Source organism: Gigantopelta aegis, chromosome 12 (assembly GCF_016097555.1).
Source record: "Gigantopelta aegis isolate Gae_Host chromosome 12, Gae_host_genome, whole genome shotgun sequence".
Lineage (NCBI taxonomy): Eukaryota > Metazoa > Mollusca > Gastropoda > Neomphalida > Peltospiridae > Gigantopelta > Gigantopelta aegis.
The window spans coordinates 48,466,219-48,487,243 of record NC_054710.1 but is presented as its reverse complement, the minus strand read 5'-3'; the positions used below and the strand labels follow the sequence as shown (position 1 = coordinate 48,487,243).

General features: G+C 34.8%; 1 protein-coding gene across 1 annotated transcript; it reads left to right on the top strand.

The window, feature by feature from the left end:
• Positions 1-1,352: 1,352 nt before the first annotated feature.
• On the top strand, positions 1,353-18,565 carry LOC121386866. The gene is made up of 6 exons (XM_041517895.1): positions 1,353-1,491; positions 5,805-5,880; positions 9,333-9,689; positions 11,316-11,618; positions 15,900-16,005; positions 17,501-18,565. Exons 2-6 carry the CDS (start codon positions 5,814-5,816, stop codon positions 17,589-17,591), a joined length of 924 nt encoding a protein of 307 aa, XP_041373829.1. The 5' UTR covers positions 1,353-1,491; positions 5,805-5,813; the 3' UTR covers positions 17,592-18,565.
• Positions 18,566-21,025: the final 2,460 nt, after the last annotated feature.

Here is a 21,025-nt window from a genome sequence, read left to right as displayed (position 1 = left end):
ACGTTTCTGGCACAGTCGTGACAGTAGCAAATGAAATTCAATTGCCCTCTGTTTCGATCCTCAATCAGGGATACAGTTATAGGTTTTTCCATTACTTCAACTTTTTTGAAAATATCACAAAAGTTTCACTTTAGTATTGCTAATTTAGAAGGTGGATTATAGGTTGAACAGTGTTTGATTACGTGACTGAAGCTTGTATTTCCCTAATTGTAATATGGTTCTTTGATAAAGGTTCTCTGAAAGAAATATATAAAAAAGAAACCGAGTATTAAAATAAAGCATTAGACGGTATATATATTGTTTTTAATTGAGGGTTGCACGTCGTACACTGGGTGGATATTGAAATCGTACACTAGTGAAAACAGGCATAGTGTGCACTTGATTTTTCAACAACCCATTTTATAAATGCAATATTTCAGTAAATACTGGCGGTAAGACTACAAACATTTGCATGCTTCACCTAAATAGACTATATTTTGGATTCTATGTGTCAAGCTAAGTATATATTTTAATATTTTGCAGCATTTATCTAACATTACTGAAGAAATAAAAAACAATCACTATTTTGGTGGACGTTTCCCTCAAGTATTAACTAATTTTTTAACATTGAGTCGCTAAACTACAATATCATCTTATATCTTTATTTTACAGCGTAAAATTTTGAATACAAATTAACATGAGTTTTTATTTTATAAGATATTTACAAAATTAATAGCCTAGGTGGCAAATCGTTAAAGTCATATGAAAGACAAATCCTGCTATATCCTTTGCTTTATCCGTCATCATATTCTGTCAATAGAAACTGTGGTTGCAGGATCACTGGTGTAGGAACCGGGGGTGGGTGGGACGTCAAGGGGGGCGTATGCCCCTCAATTTTGCTTTATAATAGTGTAAAAGTGTGTGAATATAAAAGTGTGCCCCCCCCCCCCCCCCCCCACACACACACATTTTGGCACCTTCCTACGCTCGTGTAAATATACTGACATAATGCTACCAGAAAGGATGACTTTTGACGTCACTTATGTGACGTCACACCCATAGCCTACATTACAAAATCGCTCATTTGACCTCTAGGTCATCGTACAATGTGGCTGCAATAAAATAAATAGCAGCTTTTCCCCTTAATTTTTATGGTATGCAGGATAAAGAAATAATTAGTTAATGACGTCGGATATCTGCTGTATCCTTTTCAGGCCGAATGAGCCTTGCGGAATTTCCCATTGTTACATCCACAGGATAAAGCAGATATCCGACGTCATTAACTAGTTGGGTTTTACTAAATATAGTATGATGGCTCTGAATTAGCGCATTCCGCATGGTACGAGCTTTTAGAGAATGGTGATAGGGGGCGTTGACGATATACGTAGACCTACGGAAAGTCGTCTTCAGGAACAAACCCGCTTACAAGCACCATTTTGTACATGCACTGCTGCGCAGGACAGGAAGAATGCTAGTTGGTGTAGCCGTGTTTTAGAAACGATCAACAGAAAAGTAAGTAGGCATATTACATAAAGTATATGCCCTAATGTAGTTAATATTTAATTGTATGTGTTAATGAAGGCGTGTATTTGAAAATATGTTCTTGTTTTTAAAGCCAACAATATGCTGTAGCATACCAATGAATTACAAGTGACTAAATTACAGGATGGGGCTTGCACCAAGACTGGCAAGGTCGATGATACTGACGCTGACAGATTTACGCACCATAATTTTAATTTCATACATGTATACAGGGCCGTAGCTAGGATTTTTTTGTTTGGGGGGGGGGGGGGGTGACTGAGTAGTTAATATTCTAAAACTCCATAAACAGTTACGAAGAGAATTTTTTTAAAGTTTCTATAATGCTTTCCGGATTTTTTCGGGGGGGGGGGGGGAACTGCCCCTTTGCCCCCCACCCCCACCCCGCTAGCTACGGCCCTGGTATAGGTCTATTATATTAGTCAATTTGATGTAAGGTGTTGTTGTTTTTTTATTAATATGAAAAAACCGCCTCCGTACCATACTCCTACAAATCATTTAATTTTGTGTATACAGTTTAAGTATGGTTTGACTTAAGAAGAAATGTACAGGTTTGGGAAACACTCCCCCCCCCCCCCCCCCACCACACACACACACACACACTGATTTGTGCAATTTAGAAAACAATCGCTTCAGCAATAAATTACATGAGTTGGAAGTCTACAGTAGGTATGACAAAGTTTGACGTCACTTTGCGCTGCATATCTGTCACCAGCTTAAATGACTCACTTTTTAACACACATTTTACAGCTTCCCAATAAAATACAGTGATATTAAATAGATGTACATACACAGCGTTTTATCGTCTTACCAACAGATATAATTATTTAATTTGTAATTTGGTTAAAACTACACCAATAACGATTTTCAAGAGAACTCTGTCAATGACGTCGCGTAACAAGTATGACGTCGCGACCATTTTTATAGCTGATAGGGTCACATGATAATTTTGTCTTAACGCGGCGTCTGACGTCAATGGCTTCTTTTAGAAGTGTTTTGAGGGATTTAAGACGTGGCTCATTATAGAGAAAGGTCGATTTTGTAACTGATAACGAAATGTGATATTCTAAATGTACTTTGAAAAACACTGAACTTCAAATGGATTTTGAATATATTTCTATACTTCGGCACATCGAGTTAACATATTCAATTGTTAAATTGAACCTATTTCTATGTTTTCTTTGAAGTTTCAAGGCATTTCACCCTAGCGCATTTGAGCGCAAGTTGTCCTAACTGGGGTTGTCTCAGCAGTCATGGTGGCAGCAATTTTATCAATCCCAAAAAGCATCGCTCCAAGGTGGTACTGCCTAGTGTGTTAGATGTGTTTTAGTTTTTAAAAATAAATATTAGGGCATAAGTTGCTGAAATTGCGTTTTGTTATAACTGACCATGTGTCAAATATCGGAGGTGAATCTAGCCCAAATGCATTATGGCTAGCGAGTTCTCACCCACAATTACATTGTGTTGGTTGTTTCTTGCATGGAAATTGTCTTCCCTTCTTTAAAGCTGCAATCTCGCCTCACATTAATTAGCATAACTTCATAGAAACACACTTACAGTTTTTATAAAGAATTGTGTGTGACAGTAACACAATTTTAATAGTTAATTTTATTTTTTCTTAGATATTTTAGGTAATATTTCGATCAGCACACAGTACCCTCCCCCACATGCTACATTGTTCTTTTCTAATGTATTTTCTAGGGAAGCACAAACACCTTTGCTAGCCACAGTCTAGACCTCTACACAATTTCTTGCACAGACGCCTGTTTTCCAAAATATTTCGTTTCAATGCTTCAAATTAATTTTATATGTACATTAAATTGTATTATAAACATGCCAAATTGCAAATTTTGCTGTAATAACAGCAAAAATAATTTATCCTAAAACATCGACCTAGTAACTGTAACATTAGTATTTGTATAAACATCTTTATGTTGGTCTTGCATATCGATTTTTCAAGATAGGTAGGGCCTAGATGTCCAACATGTTAGAATGAAGACATTGTTGTACACATGATTGTAAGCATAACTGGCAGGCAAATCACAATAAATAAACATCAATAAAACAAAAACAAACAAATATAATACATGCCTCATACATGGGTATTTTATTTTCTGAAACAATATGGGCTACATTGTTTAAAAAATATATAATAACCGTTTATTCTTTGCTTTTTATATACAAATTGTCTTTTGCAATCAGTGTATAAACAAAACCACATACATTTTTTTTTTTTAATTTCATTCCTTCGTATTTTCTCCAATATTTTTAAATGTATAAAAACAATGCTATAAAATATACATTAGAATATTCAGAATGTAATACTGGGCAGTATTCAATCAAATGATTATGCCTAACCACAGCCAATTTTGAAAGAGGAGCTAATTTCCGATATATGTTAACAGATAAATACAGTTGACACCATTTTGAAAAATGGCCGCCATTTTCATATTTAGGTCTCACTACACAGATCACTTCCGGGTGAGAGTTCATTCATCACGGTCCACTATAGTTCCTAATTGTGACACATGTTATAGTTCACATATTCACTTCTAGGAAATGGTGAAGAATTAAAACAATATGTATGTTTAATGGTAAGCCTTCTGACTGTATTTTGCCCATGTTATTCTGTAATATCGACCTTTTGGGACATGGGTATACAGCGCAAGTGACAGCCGGAGTGAATCGGTTAATGAACCACCTGCTCGGACCGGTACTACAGCCAGATGCGGTCATATAGCAAAAAACTGAGACGGAAATGTTCTCAATTTTGGAGTGAAAATAAATGCTTATATAATGTATGTTCGCAATGGTGTGTGTTGTTAGTGCCAACGAGAACCCGTTCTATTGGCAGTCTTCGTTTGAAGTTGGGCAATTTAACATGGGTTTCAATGGCAGATGACATCTATGTAGTGAGACCATAATGTAAAACATGAAATTACTGTTTATTCCAAAAAATATAAGTTTAGCAAGCCAAAATGAAAATGTACTAGTGTAGCATCCTTATAAAAGGTAATTACATCGATGTGGATTTGAGCCAAGGGTATGGGGGCCCTATTTGGGTAAATATTGCAAACAAAGTCAATTTTATTTATTTTTATTATTTTTATTTTTATTTTTTAGGGGTGTGTGTGTCAAAATGTATATTCTAGTGTTCTTACATGTAATATATAAATTGATCTGAGTGTCTAACACTGAGTTTCTCATTGTTAAAGGTCAAAATTCAAGGTCATACGGTCAACATTCTCAATTTTGGAGTGAAAATAAATGCTTATATAATGTATGTTCGCAATGGTGTATTTTGTTAGTGCCAACGAGAACCCGTTCTATTGGCAATCTTCGTTTGAAGTTGGGCAATTTAACATGGGTTTCAATGGCAGATGACATCTGTGTAGTGAGACCTTAGCCCGGATTCTGAAATGTGCATCGCATATTTTCATACAGTTCAGACATCAGGATAACTGAAAACCACAGTTGCTTTTAGTCCCATATGTGGTAGTCAAATTTTGCCGGGCTCATGTACTACTTAGAAAAACAAATCATTGAATACCAGTGTAAACAGTGTTAAATCGTTTTTTGTCTGTTCAGCTTAAATGTGAATAAAATAAAATTGGTAAATATATTAATTTTTAGATGGTACATATTGATGATGATTAGATTTTGATATGAGATTGGTGAATAATTGGGAATTTATAGCCAATAAATAGGGATTTTGTTTGTGACATTTGCTTTTAGGAAAGTACCAGTGTTCAGTACCGTACAACGCCTGGATAAATCCCTGAAATCGATTAATTATTAATATTTGTGTAATATAGTCCTAAACATTTTAAACAGTGCCAGCATCAACTTCAACTGACAAGTTCAACCACTGAGTACAGCGAGTTTGCCCAACAGTAATCGTCAAAAGTAAACAAATAATAAGACAGTAATAGCCGAAAACAAGACACACATCAAGTTTCATTTAGTAGGCCATACTTATTAACTTTTTACATTAATATGTTCCTATGCTGTAACTAAACGGAAAAGACTGAATTAATGCGGAAGAAAAACAATTGTTTGAAATTTTACATTATTGCTCTTTGCCAAGACCAGTTTGACAGACTTTAGGAATAATAATAAAAATAAATAAATAAATAAATAAAAACAAAAGTTGTAGCCTACCTACCTACCGTAATTTGTTTTCACGTGTAACCAAACCTCTTCTATTTTTTATTTGGCCTAAGTGTCATTTACATGTGTAAAATACATGTACAATGTGATTCTGTATGCATGTTTTATCATTGCAGAAACACTAAATGATGAGGGACAATTGTTTGTTGTTGGTATATCTTTCTCTACTGAGCAGTTCAGATGTTTCTTATGGTAAATTATGCTGTTTACTACATATTTGTTATTGCTTAAGATATCACAAGACTTCCGTATATGCTTTTACCGACCTTTTTTTCACAATACATCAAAATATTGATCTGTAATCTTGTGTGGCTTTATTATATACAGTTGCACGTGAATTTGCTCATTTTGGACATAGATAGCCTCTAAAGTTAGGAGATACTACCAGCACCAAGATTTTACTTTGATATTTTGTTCGCAATGCCTCAAGATATTAAGCTGAAATTTTATGTGTAGTCCTGGACCCATATTCACAAAAAGATGTAAAGTTACGTCTACGACTAGCACTTACATGTAGCTAATGTTGATTGGACAGAACGTAATTGACAGGACAGTATCTTCTGTAGACTGAGGTGGTTGTCTTCAGAGAGAACAAGCAATGTTCCAAAGAGATTGCATTGTGTTGTTACCTGATCAACCTTCATGTTTGAAGAATTCAACTTTTTAGTTTTTCTCGATGGAACCAAAGGTCTTTAGTGACCATCTTGGGAAGTGCATGAAAGTTTGAAGATTTGGCAACAAGCTTCTTTTTTTTAACACGTTTCAAAAACTTTAAATACAACTGCTTCAGACGGAATACAAAAGAATCCTTGTTTCAGGTCAACTTCATATGGATTTATAACACTTTGGAAATCACTTTTATTATCCATATAATTAAAAATATCTTGGTACATATCAAAGTGATATGTCCCACTAGAACGCCAAGTGGGGCGTAACACTTCGATGTCACAAGATGACGTCATCGATTGGCCACTACAACCTTACAGGAACGTCAACCAAACGAGTTGACTTATAAAAATTAAGATTGATTATGGGTAATAAATAGGATATTAAACTCGCTATCATTTCATATCATGTTTATATCCTTCGTGAAATAATTTTCATTGTCATTCTCTAAAGCTTGTGACAACGGAAAATTATTTCATTCAGGACATAAATATGATACGAAATGGAAGCTCATTTAATATCCCATAAATCAGTCTCTGCAAACCTGTCTCAACTGTTGATGTTATTAATTACCGAGACTAATGTACGATGATTACAATCATTCTTAACAAGAGTAATTTATACAATAATTGTAAACAAGACTAAAACACACGTACTATTCTAGTTGCTTGTTAATACAACACACTTATGTTGCTGCATTATTACAATAAGCGAGCGTGTTAGCATTTGAGATCTAGTGACAATTAGCAATGGTGTTTGTGGGTATTTAACACCAACAAGTCTGATCACCTATTGCTGACAGATCTTGTGTATCATGTCTTCAAACCCACCATATCTGTCATAGCCAGTGTGGATTCTACTTAACATACCTTGCATGTCTTGTCAGACACTCTCCGTAGTATGCTGGATTGTTTCTACTCAATCCACTGATGCCTCCTCTGGATTTTGCTTAGTGATTGTCTGTTCAATTGTCAAGTCATATGGATTTCATGATGCCGGTATATCTGATCTGGATACATTAATACCACAGTTTCTCAGTGAATTGTCTGCTCCTGGACGAGTGTGTGAGAGGTTGACGAGTGAAACACAGACAGGTATCGAACATATTTGGGATGATCAAAACTAAACACCAAATGAACCAAAACTTAGAAACATGTCAGGTATAGATCATATTGTTCTCTTCTGTAGCTCAAAGACATCTTAACACCAACCATATTCTGTCCAAGTATGTAATGTAAAACTGTGCTGTTAGTCACAGTTCATCACTTCGTCCTTGTAGTCACAGTACATGTTGTGACAACGTTGACATTGGTCACTAGCACTAATCTCTTGCATCAATGCATACAGATATTCTCCAGTTAGTGGGCCTAGTTTTGCTTTAACCTTCTGATTAGTCTGAACTTCGCTTGTTCTTTTGAAAGTATCAAACAGAAGTCCTCCCATAGTTTCCACAGTGTGTTTATGCCATTTAACACTCTTTTAGCCAGAGATAACTGCAAATGTAGTGTGTCTGGCTGAAGCCTCTCGTCGTTTTCTTGTTGTTTTAACCTCACTTGAGAAATACATGTGTCCCTCCGATATTGCTTGCTTTTTCCAATTTATATGTGAATAGTGTTCAAGTCTGTACTTCGTCGACACTAGGAGCTTCTGAATCAGGATCACGTGGTGGTCCTGTCCTTTTAATGTTACACAATAGCATGTCAAATACATCAATTTTCATGCACCAAGCTTGTACCATATTGAAGGAACAAATGGTCCATCTGCTGACTGACCACTAAACTGAACGTTAGGTGCTAGGCTCTTCCAAACTACAAGCCCACTGCAACCAATATTTAAAATAAAGATATGTACAGGATACCAGTACTTCACCATAATACTGCTGATTACAAGCTGAACTCAGCCTTGGTTCTATATGTCTCATTATATCACACTTATTTATAGTTGTGTTCAGTTGGTAACAATACCTGTACCACAGCTATGATAATGTTGATTCTGGTCACCACCCTCTAGTCTCAGTTCACCGGCTTCCTCTAAAATTCTATGTTTATACTTCTAACCAGCAGCTTTCGTTATTTTCTTATTTTTGCTATCCTTGTTACATGGCTGTACCTCTCCTAAAATAAGCAGCATAAAAAGAACCAGGCTACAAGTATAGGGTGGTTGTCAGGTATGATGGGTAAAAATACGTACGGTATCGTAAAATCTTGGAAGATAATGGGTATATTGTTATATTTTTAGTAGGGGTAGTTGTGATCTCTAATTGATATACAATTTTAGTAGGGGTAGTTATGATCTGTTTGTTTTTATTATGTATCCTTAATCAAAGTTCCCTCATACACTTTTGACATAATGTTGCACTGGTGCTGTTAAGTTGGTGTCTTTGATTTCTATCAATGTCCGACAGCAAAACTTTTTAATCTTCACCAAGTCAAAATGGGTTAATTCAGAAATTTGTAATGCATGGTATGTGTATGTATGTACGTGTGTATGTACGTGTGTATGTACGTATGTATGTATGTATGTATGTATGTATGTATGTATGTACGTACGTACGTACGTACGTACCTATCTATCTATATATCTATATGTGTGTGTGTGTGTGTGTGTGTGTGTGTGTGTGTGTGTGTGTGTGTGCTTTATGATCATCACAATCCAACAGCAACTGTTTTTCAGTAATCATGGAGGATTGTTACATGATCATGCACACGTATGTAGCAGTCAGCTCTAGGATTTATAGAAAACATAGGTCTGTGTATGAGCATGAAATACAAATTGTATATGTTGAAAGGTAATAATGCCAAAAAATAGAAATCTGTAAAAATCGGAAATTAACTTCAAGACCTGTGAAGTCCTGGATATATTTAAATATGCCATATTGAAGATCAAAATAATTGATGTATATTGGTCCAAATCTTGCAAGCGATCTATAGATAGCTATAGTTGTTGTTACTACTAATAGTTATGTTGATTTCCTACAGGTGCATCATCACTGATTCTTTCTGGGTCTTCCTCCCATGCAGATCTAAATGCGCCGTTTACAGTTACCTGTACAGTCACACAGGCTGCTGGTCTTGTTGATGGAGTATATTTTAGAAAGACAACAGCCTTGTCTGCGTTAGGTACCCTGTACCAGGATGGTGATTCGTGTTCAATGTTTAATACACCAGAACCAGGTTACTTTCCATCCTGTGGAAATGGAACAGGCAGCAGCTCGTCTACCACTAAGAAATATACTTTGGAGATCAATAAAGCTGTGGTCAGTGACGCTACAGACTGGTGGTGTGGACTGAGTATTGCTGTCATAAATAGTCCACACCTTTGTCTGTTAGTTTATAGTGAGTGATGGATTTATTTATATAAGTTTATGAAACAATATTTTGCTATAATCTGACTATAAAACAATGGAAACATTTCAACTTGAGATTTATTTTGTTACACACATTTTCCACTACGATATAACGCAACATTTCTTAAAACTGTTCAAATGTTTCGTCTATTGTAATTTTGTCCCTCAAAAATTAAGCATTAAGGAATACTCCTTCTGACAATCTAGTTTTCAAATATATATTGTCACAGAATTATCTATAGAATACTAATTATTAGAATAGTGTTACTGTTTACACCGCACTTTGATTAGCTGCTTTCAGCAATCTCAGTCTTTGCACAGGTCTTCTGAACTAATGCATCACTTCCGGGATGAATGTTTTCAACCCATTGGTTTTTCATCACATTGTTTTCTGCTAACAATATCATATCACCTGTTTTGCATTGTTTTGCATTGTTACAGTCTTCGAACCATTTCTTTCGACGATTTAGTTCAGTAAGATATTCCATTTTCCACCTATTCCAGAACACCATAGCAATACGTTGACAATATTGCCAGTGATTCCCTAACACAGTTTTAGTCAAAGTTTTGCTAACATCTGGTAAATTTAATTACCAAATGATCCGGTGTTAAAGGTAATGAATCATTCTTATCTGCTGAGATATCAGATATGATATGTCAACTAGATATGTTGGCCATGTCTGCGAGTGTGTACATGCAAACAGATACGTAGTAGTGGCATCTATCTCTGCATGTGCCAGAACAAAATTAGCAATGCCTTACACAACTATTATTTGCAATGGCCATTGCGTTTTACACTTCAATTATACTGCTGTTAACGAACTAGTGTCAAAAGTTAACTTTTAAAAATGAAAAGCTAAAATTACAAATGCATCTACATAATCAGCAAGTCTTTTTTCAAATTTCATCCTGGGCGGAATGCTATAATTTATTAATCTTTGTTATTAGGTTTAGTGGCACATGCTATAATTTATTAATCCTTGTTGTTAGGTTTAGTGGCACATGCTATAATTTATTAATCCTTGTTGTTAGGTTTAGTGGCACATGCTATAATTTATTAATCCTTGTTAGGTTTAGTGGTACATGCTATAATTTATTAATCCTTGTTATTAGGTTTAGTGGCACATGCTATAATTTATTAATCTTTGTTATTAGGTTTAGTGGCACATGCTATAATTTATTAATCCTTGTTGTTAGGTTTAGTGGCACATGCTATAATTTATTAATCCTTGTTAGGTTTAGTGGTACATGCTATAATTTATTAATCCTTGTTAGGTTTAGTGGCACATGCTATAATTTATTAATCCTTGTTATTAGGTTTAGTGGCACATGCTATAATTTATTAATCCTTGTTATTAGGTTTAGTGGCACATGCTATACTTTATTAATCCTTGTTATTAGGTTTAGTGGCACATGCTATAATTTATTAATCTTTGTTATTGGGTTTAGTGGCACATGCTATATTTGATTCATCTTTGTTATTAGGTTTAGTGCACATGTTATAATTTATTAATCCTTGTTATTAGGTTTAGTGTTTAACATTGGAACAAACTAATTATTATCGCAAGTTTTAAAAATATAAATAATTTATATTATTCTTTTTATTTTGCTTTAGTTATTCTAACCAATGTCTCCATGACAACGAGACCATCCTCGTTTAAAGCTGGTGTCTTCACCGAGCTTCAGTGTGAGACCAGTCCAACCTACCCAGTGGCTACCGTCATCTGGACTCTAAACAACAAAACAATATCAGGAGAAATTAGCAACTCGACTGTGACTGTATCTGGCAGTGGGGTTATCACTACGAGCAACTTAACCAGAAGCTATACCACTGAAGATGATGGACAGGAGTTAGTGTGTTCAGCAACCAATGGAGAGGCGACTGTGTCATCCCCAGCTTTGACACTTAGCATCATAGGTAGGTTAAGAGGTGATATATGATATATAATATACTAGCTTTGACACTTAGTATCATAGGTAGGTTATAGAGGTGACATAATATTATTAATCAACTATAAGGTAACTGTTCGCATCCCTGTTTTGGCTTCGTACACAATAAATACAACATATCTTACCGTACTTTCACTTAAATCCATAATTTGAAAATTATACAAATGTTTAATTAAAGGGTTTTCTTAAAACGTAGTCAGATGCTTTAGTAATGTTCAAACAAAATAGTTTCAACAGAAGTTTTGCATTAGAATTTTACAACGTTCTGAAAACAGAAACGTCTTGTTTCCAGTGTATTGTTATTTTATTCAAATTCAAAATTAGCTGTATTATTACAATGTTTCGCCACATTAAAATAAAAACTGGTCTACATACCTTGACCCATGTTAAAATAGTTCCAAGTTCTATATTGATCAGACAACGCCGTTTACAGGTCGGTATGCTGTTATTATTCATAATTTTAGATAAAATATTAAGTTTAAGTTTTAAGACTTGAACGAAGTAAAAAGTACCTTTCATCAAATATATCATATCAACACATTACTGTTGGATATGTTATATTTATTGTGTACGAAGCTAAAACAAGGGTGAAAAGACTGACCTTTGTCGATCTTAGCTGTGATATATTGCAAATGGCCCGCACAAACATATTTCAGTCACATGACCATTTTTAAATGTAAGGTATGAGGAAAAAAACATTAACTCTTAGCACAAGTTACTGAAGTAACAATAAATCTTTGATTTGTCCATTGTGGTGTAACGTACTGTATAGTGTTTAAACGGATGAGTTAATGACGTCACAATGGTACCTTTCAGAACCAACCCAGCAAGCATGCATCGTCGGTCCGATTTCGGCAGTTGGTCGGACATGAGCGGTTATCATCGGAAAATATTGCCTACATCGGCCCGGTGTCGGGCCGCCGTCGATTTCATTCGAAGGTGCGATATTTCCCGTGACTAGATAACACTAATTTACCAGTGGGTATAAATAATAATTATGTATATATGTCTATATGTCGTTTGAATAATAATAATAATAATAATAATAAACATCTAAAACAAAAACTGTCTGAAGCGACCCGCCGTCGGCCCGCCGGTGAGGAAGCAATGTTTCCTGTGACAAGAACGGACTAATTTACCAGCGGATTTAAATAATAATAATGTTGATATGTTTATATATTCTTTGCTAATAAATAAACTGCCTACAGTGGCCCACAGTCAGTCCGTCGTCGACCTGCCGTCGATTGCATTCGAAGCGGTGATGTTTCCTGTGACCAGATTAGCCTAATTTATCAGCATATTTAAATAATAATAATGTAGATATGTTATTATTTTCTTTCAATTAAACAAAGACATTGCCTATATCGGCCTGCTGTCGGCCACCGTCTGTTGAAGTGGTGATGTTTCGATTGATCAGACTAATTTACCAGCGGGTAGCCTATATATAATAATTGTGTAGATATGTCTATATTTTCTTTGAATAAAAAAAAAAAAATAAAAAAAAAAAAAAATTCTAATAAATTAGGAAACTGCCTACAGCGGCCAGCTGTCGGCCCACCGTCAGACTTCCATAAGTTCTTAAAAGCTAAGTTTGAACAGCATCTATATGCATGGTGATATTAAATTGTCTTAAAGCTGACTGTGACCCGATGTCGGGCCAATATTCGAAGGTCGACTGTGTCACCAGTCGATTTACTTGTGTATATATGTTTTACTCATAGTGGTGCATTACTTTTTCTGTTCAGTATACAATACCCTGCTGTTTATTTTGATGTTTAGGGCCGCACGTGTAATCCGTGCATGGAATTTTCCATTGCTGGCTGCTGTGACAAAACCAGTGCGGGTCGCATTGTTCAGTTAGTTGGACCCAGATAGCTACAGGCTTTGCACGTGTTGGAAAGTTATGACAACGTGGTAGAGATATGTAGGATTTGGCGTAGACAGCTGGGGTTTTAGTTTTGTTTGTTGGTGGTTTTGAGGCTGAAATGGTTGCCATAGCCATGAGAGGTAGACGAGTTCGGGAGACGAACAGACGTCACAGCCATTAGTGATTTTGCAGTTTGAGACAGGAACTGTCGTTGATTTGGAGAAACATGGAAAATGGAATAGTGGAACAGATTTATGACCATGAAGTCAACATGAGCATTTGAAGGACACTTGGGATGTATAGTGAACTTTTGACAGTTGCCAATTTTAAACACAGTGAACGCTGAATAAGAGCATTGTTTGAATTTAATTAACTATTTATTCTTGATTGTGAAAGGTTGAAATTAATGTTGTAGAATTGTCAATTTAAAAGGGGGAACATAACTTTGTAATTTGGTACCATGAAGCTTTGTTAAACCTGTTGTTTGTTTATTTTATTTTAATATAATTATATTAACTCTAACTGGGTTGTTGTTATTTTTGTTGAGAACTTCAAGTAGTAACTAAATCATCCCTTGGTCATACCTGGTTGTGACAGACTGTGACCCGAGCATATAACTTTCAAAAAGGTACTTCGAAGCATCAGCCTAATCCAATTACATCCACTTTAGTTGATGTTGATTTGTCAACAGCTATATATATGTAGGTGACAGTCAAGAATCATGCCGATGCTGGGCCGATGTTTTGCCAACTGTGAGCCGATGTCTACCCGACATTGGACCGCTTTAATCCTAAAAGTAACACTGTAGCACATATTCCAGTAATATCTGCTTCCCCAATACAGGGAAACCCCTAACAGCTTGGGGCTTATTATAGTATATTTTTTTTCTATAGTATTCACATCTGCCGATGATGGGCCGACATTGGTTTAATGCCGGTGGCCGACATCGGACCGCTTCGGTACGGACAGGCACAAATGACTATGGAGTGGACTATAGGTAGTACTAAACCAAATAACTTCCGGCTGGGTCAAAGTTCGAGGTGCACACAACTTTTGATAGAGAAGTGAACACCAGAAGTCCTGTGATTGGTTATAAATGTGAGTGTGTTGGTTGTAAAAAATAATAGTTTCATCTGGGTAAAAAAAATTTGCAATTTTATTTCATCTAGTACCAATGTGTCAAGTAGCCTTGTGCTTGACCCCCATTTTTTTCTGATTCAATTTAAGTGTAAGGGGTGGTAGTATTTATATCCGTGGCGTTTATGTCGGTTGATACGTTGCAGGTAGGAGTTTTAGCCACATATGTTACTATTATCGTCTATGGGATTTGATTTGGTAGTATACACCCTATAGGTTTCGAATCCGTCCTTCTGTCTGTCTGTCTGTCTCCCATAAAGTTTTCTGGACAGTTATTTTTATTTTTATTTTTTCTTCTTTTTTTTTTTTTAATTTTTTTTTTGGGGGGGGTGTGTGCTAAAATTTTTACTATAGCTTTATCGTGTACTGTTACAGATCTATTAATTGTTCACAGTTATGGCCCTCGAATCTATGAGGTTGGAAAATGTGTTTGGCTGGTAGGGAACATGTATCACTTCAACAGTACTCCCAGAATGCTTGTTTACATTATACTGATTGTTGACTTTAATTATATTGAGCATTATTTTTATTCACGTTTGCTCAGTTTCATGCATTCAGGGTGTTAACCTTGAGGCTACTGAATTAACTGTAACAAAAGTAGGATGATTAGGTACAGTTGTCATCACTTGTTTGCGGTATATGCATGAAAGTTTGGGGGGGGGGGGGTTGTTATGACATTATTTTAGAGCAGTAATGTACTATCTGTAATTATGGAGAATATCTGTAAGTTAAATTTGCTTACTTTTACTAATTTGTGTTCAAACCCTTTATTCTCAATTCTCTGACCACAATTTGTGCTAAACACAATAATGAGCTTTTTAATTCTTAAGTCTTTGTGAACAGAAAAGACAATGTTATTTTTTTTTTTTAAACTTAAATTAAAATTGCAGAAATATAAATTATTGAAACCAGTGCATGCGGTATAGAGCTCGTTGATAAAAATGAGACTGCGGTATCATTAATGTTGGAAAGTAAAGTCTGAACACTTTTCATTTTAATCAAAAAAGGGCCGGTCTTCCAGTTGGCCTGCCTTATTGTCATCGTGGGAATCATCGTTTTTGGAGAATTATCATTGTACAAATTGTGAACCAGCAAAATGGCATTATATCTACAGGCGGCACTCGTGGTAGGAGTCACGTCTTGTCAAAACGTCCCTCTGATTTGTGCAGACATTGGTGGTTTAGGTGTAAGAGTTATAGCAGTGAATAGTATGCTATTTTAATTGATAGTGTTGTGTATTTCTAGGTGACCCAGAACGCATGTCTGCCTTAAGTGCAGGTGCTATATCGGGAATTGTGATCGCTGTTGTTCTGGCTCTTGCTATCCCTACTGCGTGGATACTTTATAAGAGGTAATTAAATCATAACTATAATTATATGTGTAGTCAAACTTTGATAACTCAAATTTAAAAGGGACGACGAAATAGTTCAATTTTCAGAAGTTCGTATAGCACACCTTAAAACTGAAACTGTATTGCAGATGTATGATTTCATATAATTTTTTAATAAACGTTTCGTGCACTACCCTTATCCCAAACTTTGAACATTTTGCAATGTATGCTGAAAGGCGAATGCAAATGTAAATGGCAGTTCACCATATCCCTAGCTGGCGGCATTTTCGGGCTCCTTTTCTGTATGTTTTAAATATAAATAAATAACTAAAGAAAACGGCTCACTTGAAAATATGCGGAACGTAACTAACAACTTAAAATACTGATTGCCGAATAGAAAAAGTCTCATTTGTTTAACGACACCACTAGAGCACATTGATTAATCAATCATCGGCTACTGGATGTCAAACATTTGGTAATTCTGACTAGTAGTCATCAGAAGAAATCAGCTACATCTTTCAATATGCAGCAAGGGATCTTTTATATGCACTTTCTGACAGGATAGTACATACCACGGCCTTTGATATACCAGTCGTGGTGCACTGTCTCATTGCCGAATAGCTAAAATTATATTTATACAACTTAACAATATAAACGTTCAGATTAGCTTAACACGATCCACTTTTTGAGAGCAAAAATAAAACGTCAACGGTTATTACAATTTAATTACGACTATATTTTGAGGGTAACCAGACCGTGTCCGTAAATAACGAATCCCTCCGCACATGCACAGGTAACAAAACACATATATTTCATTCTGCTTAGTCGGCGATCTATTATTCTGTAATTAACAAGTCCCTCAGCATAAGCACCCTTTTCCAACCGATAACCAAACACGTAGCTTGCGCTCTGCTTAGTCGGCGATCTATAATTCTTGAGAAGCTGGGATGTGCGTGTACATCATATTTGCATTATTTGATTTTGTTTAGTGGGGTAGTGGTGTTTTGTTGTGGGTGTTTTTTTTGGGAGGGGGGTTGGCTTTTTTTCAGAGGGGGGGGGGGTGGTTGGGTTGTTGCTGATGTTTTATTGTTGTTGTTGTGAGTTGGGTCTTGTTGGTGTTTTTTAAGTGGTTGAGTTGTTTGGGTAGGTATTATTAAATATCAGTGAACGTTCTAACCAAATGTGTTTTTTTAATATGAAAATGTAGTCATCAATAAACAACACAGGAATGACTTCCTAAAAAAGGAGGGGTCTTGATGAAAAGTTCATTAGCGTAGACAGCATTTTATATTAGTGGCATCCATGATGCCCGTAAATGTTTCATTTTTGACCTCAGGTTAATGCCTTCGGTCAAAAATGACATTTGAGGGATCAAATAGACAATAACACCCGCAAATCTAAAAACTCCATATGGTTATCTCCTAATTGATAGTTTTGGTATCATAACACTAAAAATAATATTACTATTTGTATCATGTAACATTAGGAATAAATTATAGATTATATTTATTTGCAGGAAAATAAAGAAGAAATCTGAAGGTATGCAGAACGAATCTACTAACAGAAACCAAAATCAAGATCACAACCCTACATGTTTCCGTAATTAGTACCAGAATACGGAAGACAGAAACATGCCAATGCTAGCATTCCACAGTTTTCTTTTTCAATTCCTATAAAACTGTATCAGTAAATAAGATGGGGTTTTTAACATACAATTATAGCTCGAATTAGACTAAAGTTGCAATACCATAGTTAGAAGAGCAATATTTCCCTAATTTTACATTATTTGTCAAAATTAACAATTGTATGTTTCCATTAAACGGTAGCCTAACTGATGAATTTGCTTCTAACTGTATAATGAATAATGTTTTTTAAACTCATATCATTTTTACAAAGAAAAGGGGGGTTGGGGGTTGGGGTATCTCAAAATGCTGAAGCAGCGAGTGTAGGCAGTATTTACCTGAATTGTTACTTATAATCAATAAAGCAGTACTAGGACATTAAAGGCAGAATTGAATGTACAATTACTTTATTTAACTGTTTCATTCATACAACGTATTTTTGTCCTAATGTTTTTACAGCCCATACCTGATTTTGCCTTCAATGACAGTATGTTAAGAATTGTTTTATTTATTTACACTTATTTACATTTGTTTTAAAACAAATTAATAATAAAATAAATGTATCTTACTTTCTATGGGTCTAAAATTTAACTATGTTTCAACATTATTCCTTATAGTGTTAATAATGCCAATTAATCGGTTCCCCTTCCCTGCAAACTGGCTACAAAAATTAACCGACCCGACATATAATATGTGCATAAATAACACCGAATTCTTTTCTTTATCTACACAGTTCTTCAAGTTGATTTTCTGCTTTTACCAAAAAACTAATTTTCATGCAAAACGTTCAAAAAACCTTTATGCAATTGAAATAGCATTTATTCGAAATTAAAACCAGTAATGTCATTATCTGGTATTACCATTCCACTAATTTTCGTTTCAGCCAGTGCACCACGACTGGTATATCAAAGGCCGTGGTATGTGCTATCCTGTCTGTGGGATGGTTCATATAAAAGAGTCTTTGCTACTAATGGAACAATGTAGCAGGTTTCCTCTTTAAGACTATATGTCAAAATTACCAAATGTTTAACATCCAATAGCCAGTGATTAATAAACCAGCGTCTTCTAGTGGTGTCATTAAAGAAAACTAAATTTAAAGGGGCATTGCTGAGTTTGCTGCATTGTAAGATGTTTCCAACTAATAAAATATTTCTACGATTAAACTTACATATTAAATATATTTTCTTGTTTAGAATATCAGTGTCTGTATATTCAATGTGTTTCTGGTCGTCTTAATATTTGTAAGATGGCCAAACTGGATTGTGTCTTCAAATAATTTCGTACGTACGAAAAAATTATATTTTAGGAAATAAAATGAAATTTAACCTAGTACAAATATTAGAACGATCAGAAACACATTTAATATGCAGCCACTAATATTTCATGCAGAAAAATTTATTTGATGTGTAAATACAATCGTTAAAAGTCTCTGCTAGTCGATAACATCTTAAAAATTGCAGCAAACTCGGGAATGTCCCTTTAATCTGTTCATCTGGTATTTGACTAGAACATGGAAAAACATTTTGTCCGGTTATAACTACTCTTTATCTCAAGGTTAAGCTCTAACTTAAAGGATCTGTCCAGAGTTTGCCGTCATTGTAACGTTTCTGACTAATTTACGCATATCCAAATGTGTTTATTCACCTTTATGATTTCGAGCCCACGGTACAACTATTGAGCTCATATATAAACATGCCATACAGTCAGGTTCACCGATTAAACATAGACATGACGTGTTTAAACTATGTATGAATGGGCACACATATACCACTACTATCTTACAGCAAACAGTACTTCTAGTTTCCCCAGTTGCAAATTTGGCATACATTTAAATTGTCATATTGCATAAAAATAGCATACATTCAAGTTTTGAAACTATATATCAATGATTACATGCTACTATTTAAAATATATTCTAACCCTGCACTGAAATTGAAGAATTTCATTACCTATATCAATAGTTTTGTTAATGTATATAGTTAGATGTGTCGCTGTTAGTGAGTTCATTAGACAGACTTTAGATGGTTCGTGTTTTTTATTGTTACACTGTGTGGGCTTAGTCCGGGAGCCAAGGGTTCATTTTATTAGATTTTGTTTTCTCAATCCACTCAACTTGATGTAAATCATTTTAAAACCCGACCCTGTCATGAATAGTTACCACTATCTATTATTATCCAGCAAATGCAGGTCCTCCCCCCCACCCCGCAAAAAAAAAATATATATATTTTTTAAAAATATAATAATAATAATAATAATAAAAATTAGCCTATGACTCCTGGACTAGCTCCAGTATTTTACCTTTCATTGTTCGTTTAACTAAATAGTGTTTGTATCTTTTGTGTACATATTTTAAAATAGTTTCGAAGCTATATTTGATTCGGTGCATGCCAAAATTTGATACATATTCTAAATGCGCACTGAAATTGAAAACTTTCATTACGTATATGAATTGCTTTCTTAATGTATATAGTTAGATGTATCACAGTTATGTATTCTTTAGATGGACTTTAGATGGTTTACGTGTTACACTTTGTGAGCTTAGTCCTGGAGCTAAGGGTTCATTTTATTTATTGTTTTGTGTTTATTGTTATTTCATCCTACTTGACGTCACTATTTTAATGGGATTTTTTTGATTTTTTTTAAAGGCATATTCTTTTAAGTGCACACCTTTAACAAAATCACTGTGTTAGTGTAACCAGGAAGGGGTTAATATTCATAAATTGTATCGAAATGGACTGTACGGTACGGTATCAACTTCATGAATAAATATTGTCACAGGCATGAATTAATACTTTACTAGAAAGGGCAAAACATCTGCATTGTTGAATATTTGGATGTAACCTTGTTTACAAAAAAACACCAAAACCCCCCACAACGAAATACATATCTGGAATTGTCTTTGGTTGCAAACGACCCCATGCCCCATCCCCCCCCCCCCCAATAATAAATTTTTTTAACTAATTAATTTTTAAAAATAATAATAAAAATAAATAAATAATTTTAAAAAATCATGAATAGCTACCCCTATACAACATTTACTCCGCAAATAAACAAAAGTCCAGTTTCCCGGTTCCCCGAGAATCAGCCTTTGGCTCCTGCACAAGCTCAAGTATTTTACCTTTCATTGTTTCTTTAACTAAATGGTGTTCATATTTTTGTTTATATATTTTAAAACAGTTACCAAACTATATGTGAATGGTTAAATACCACTATATGGTATATATATCTATATATATCTATATCTATATATATATATATATATATATATATATATATATATATATTCAACATACACACTATATTTGAAGACTTTCATTGCATACATCCAGTGATTTCTTGATGTATATAGCTTGATGTTTCATGATTCTTTAGACGGACTTTAAATAGTTTACCTTTTTTTTTAGTGTTACAATTGGTGG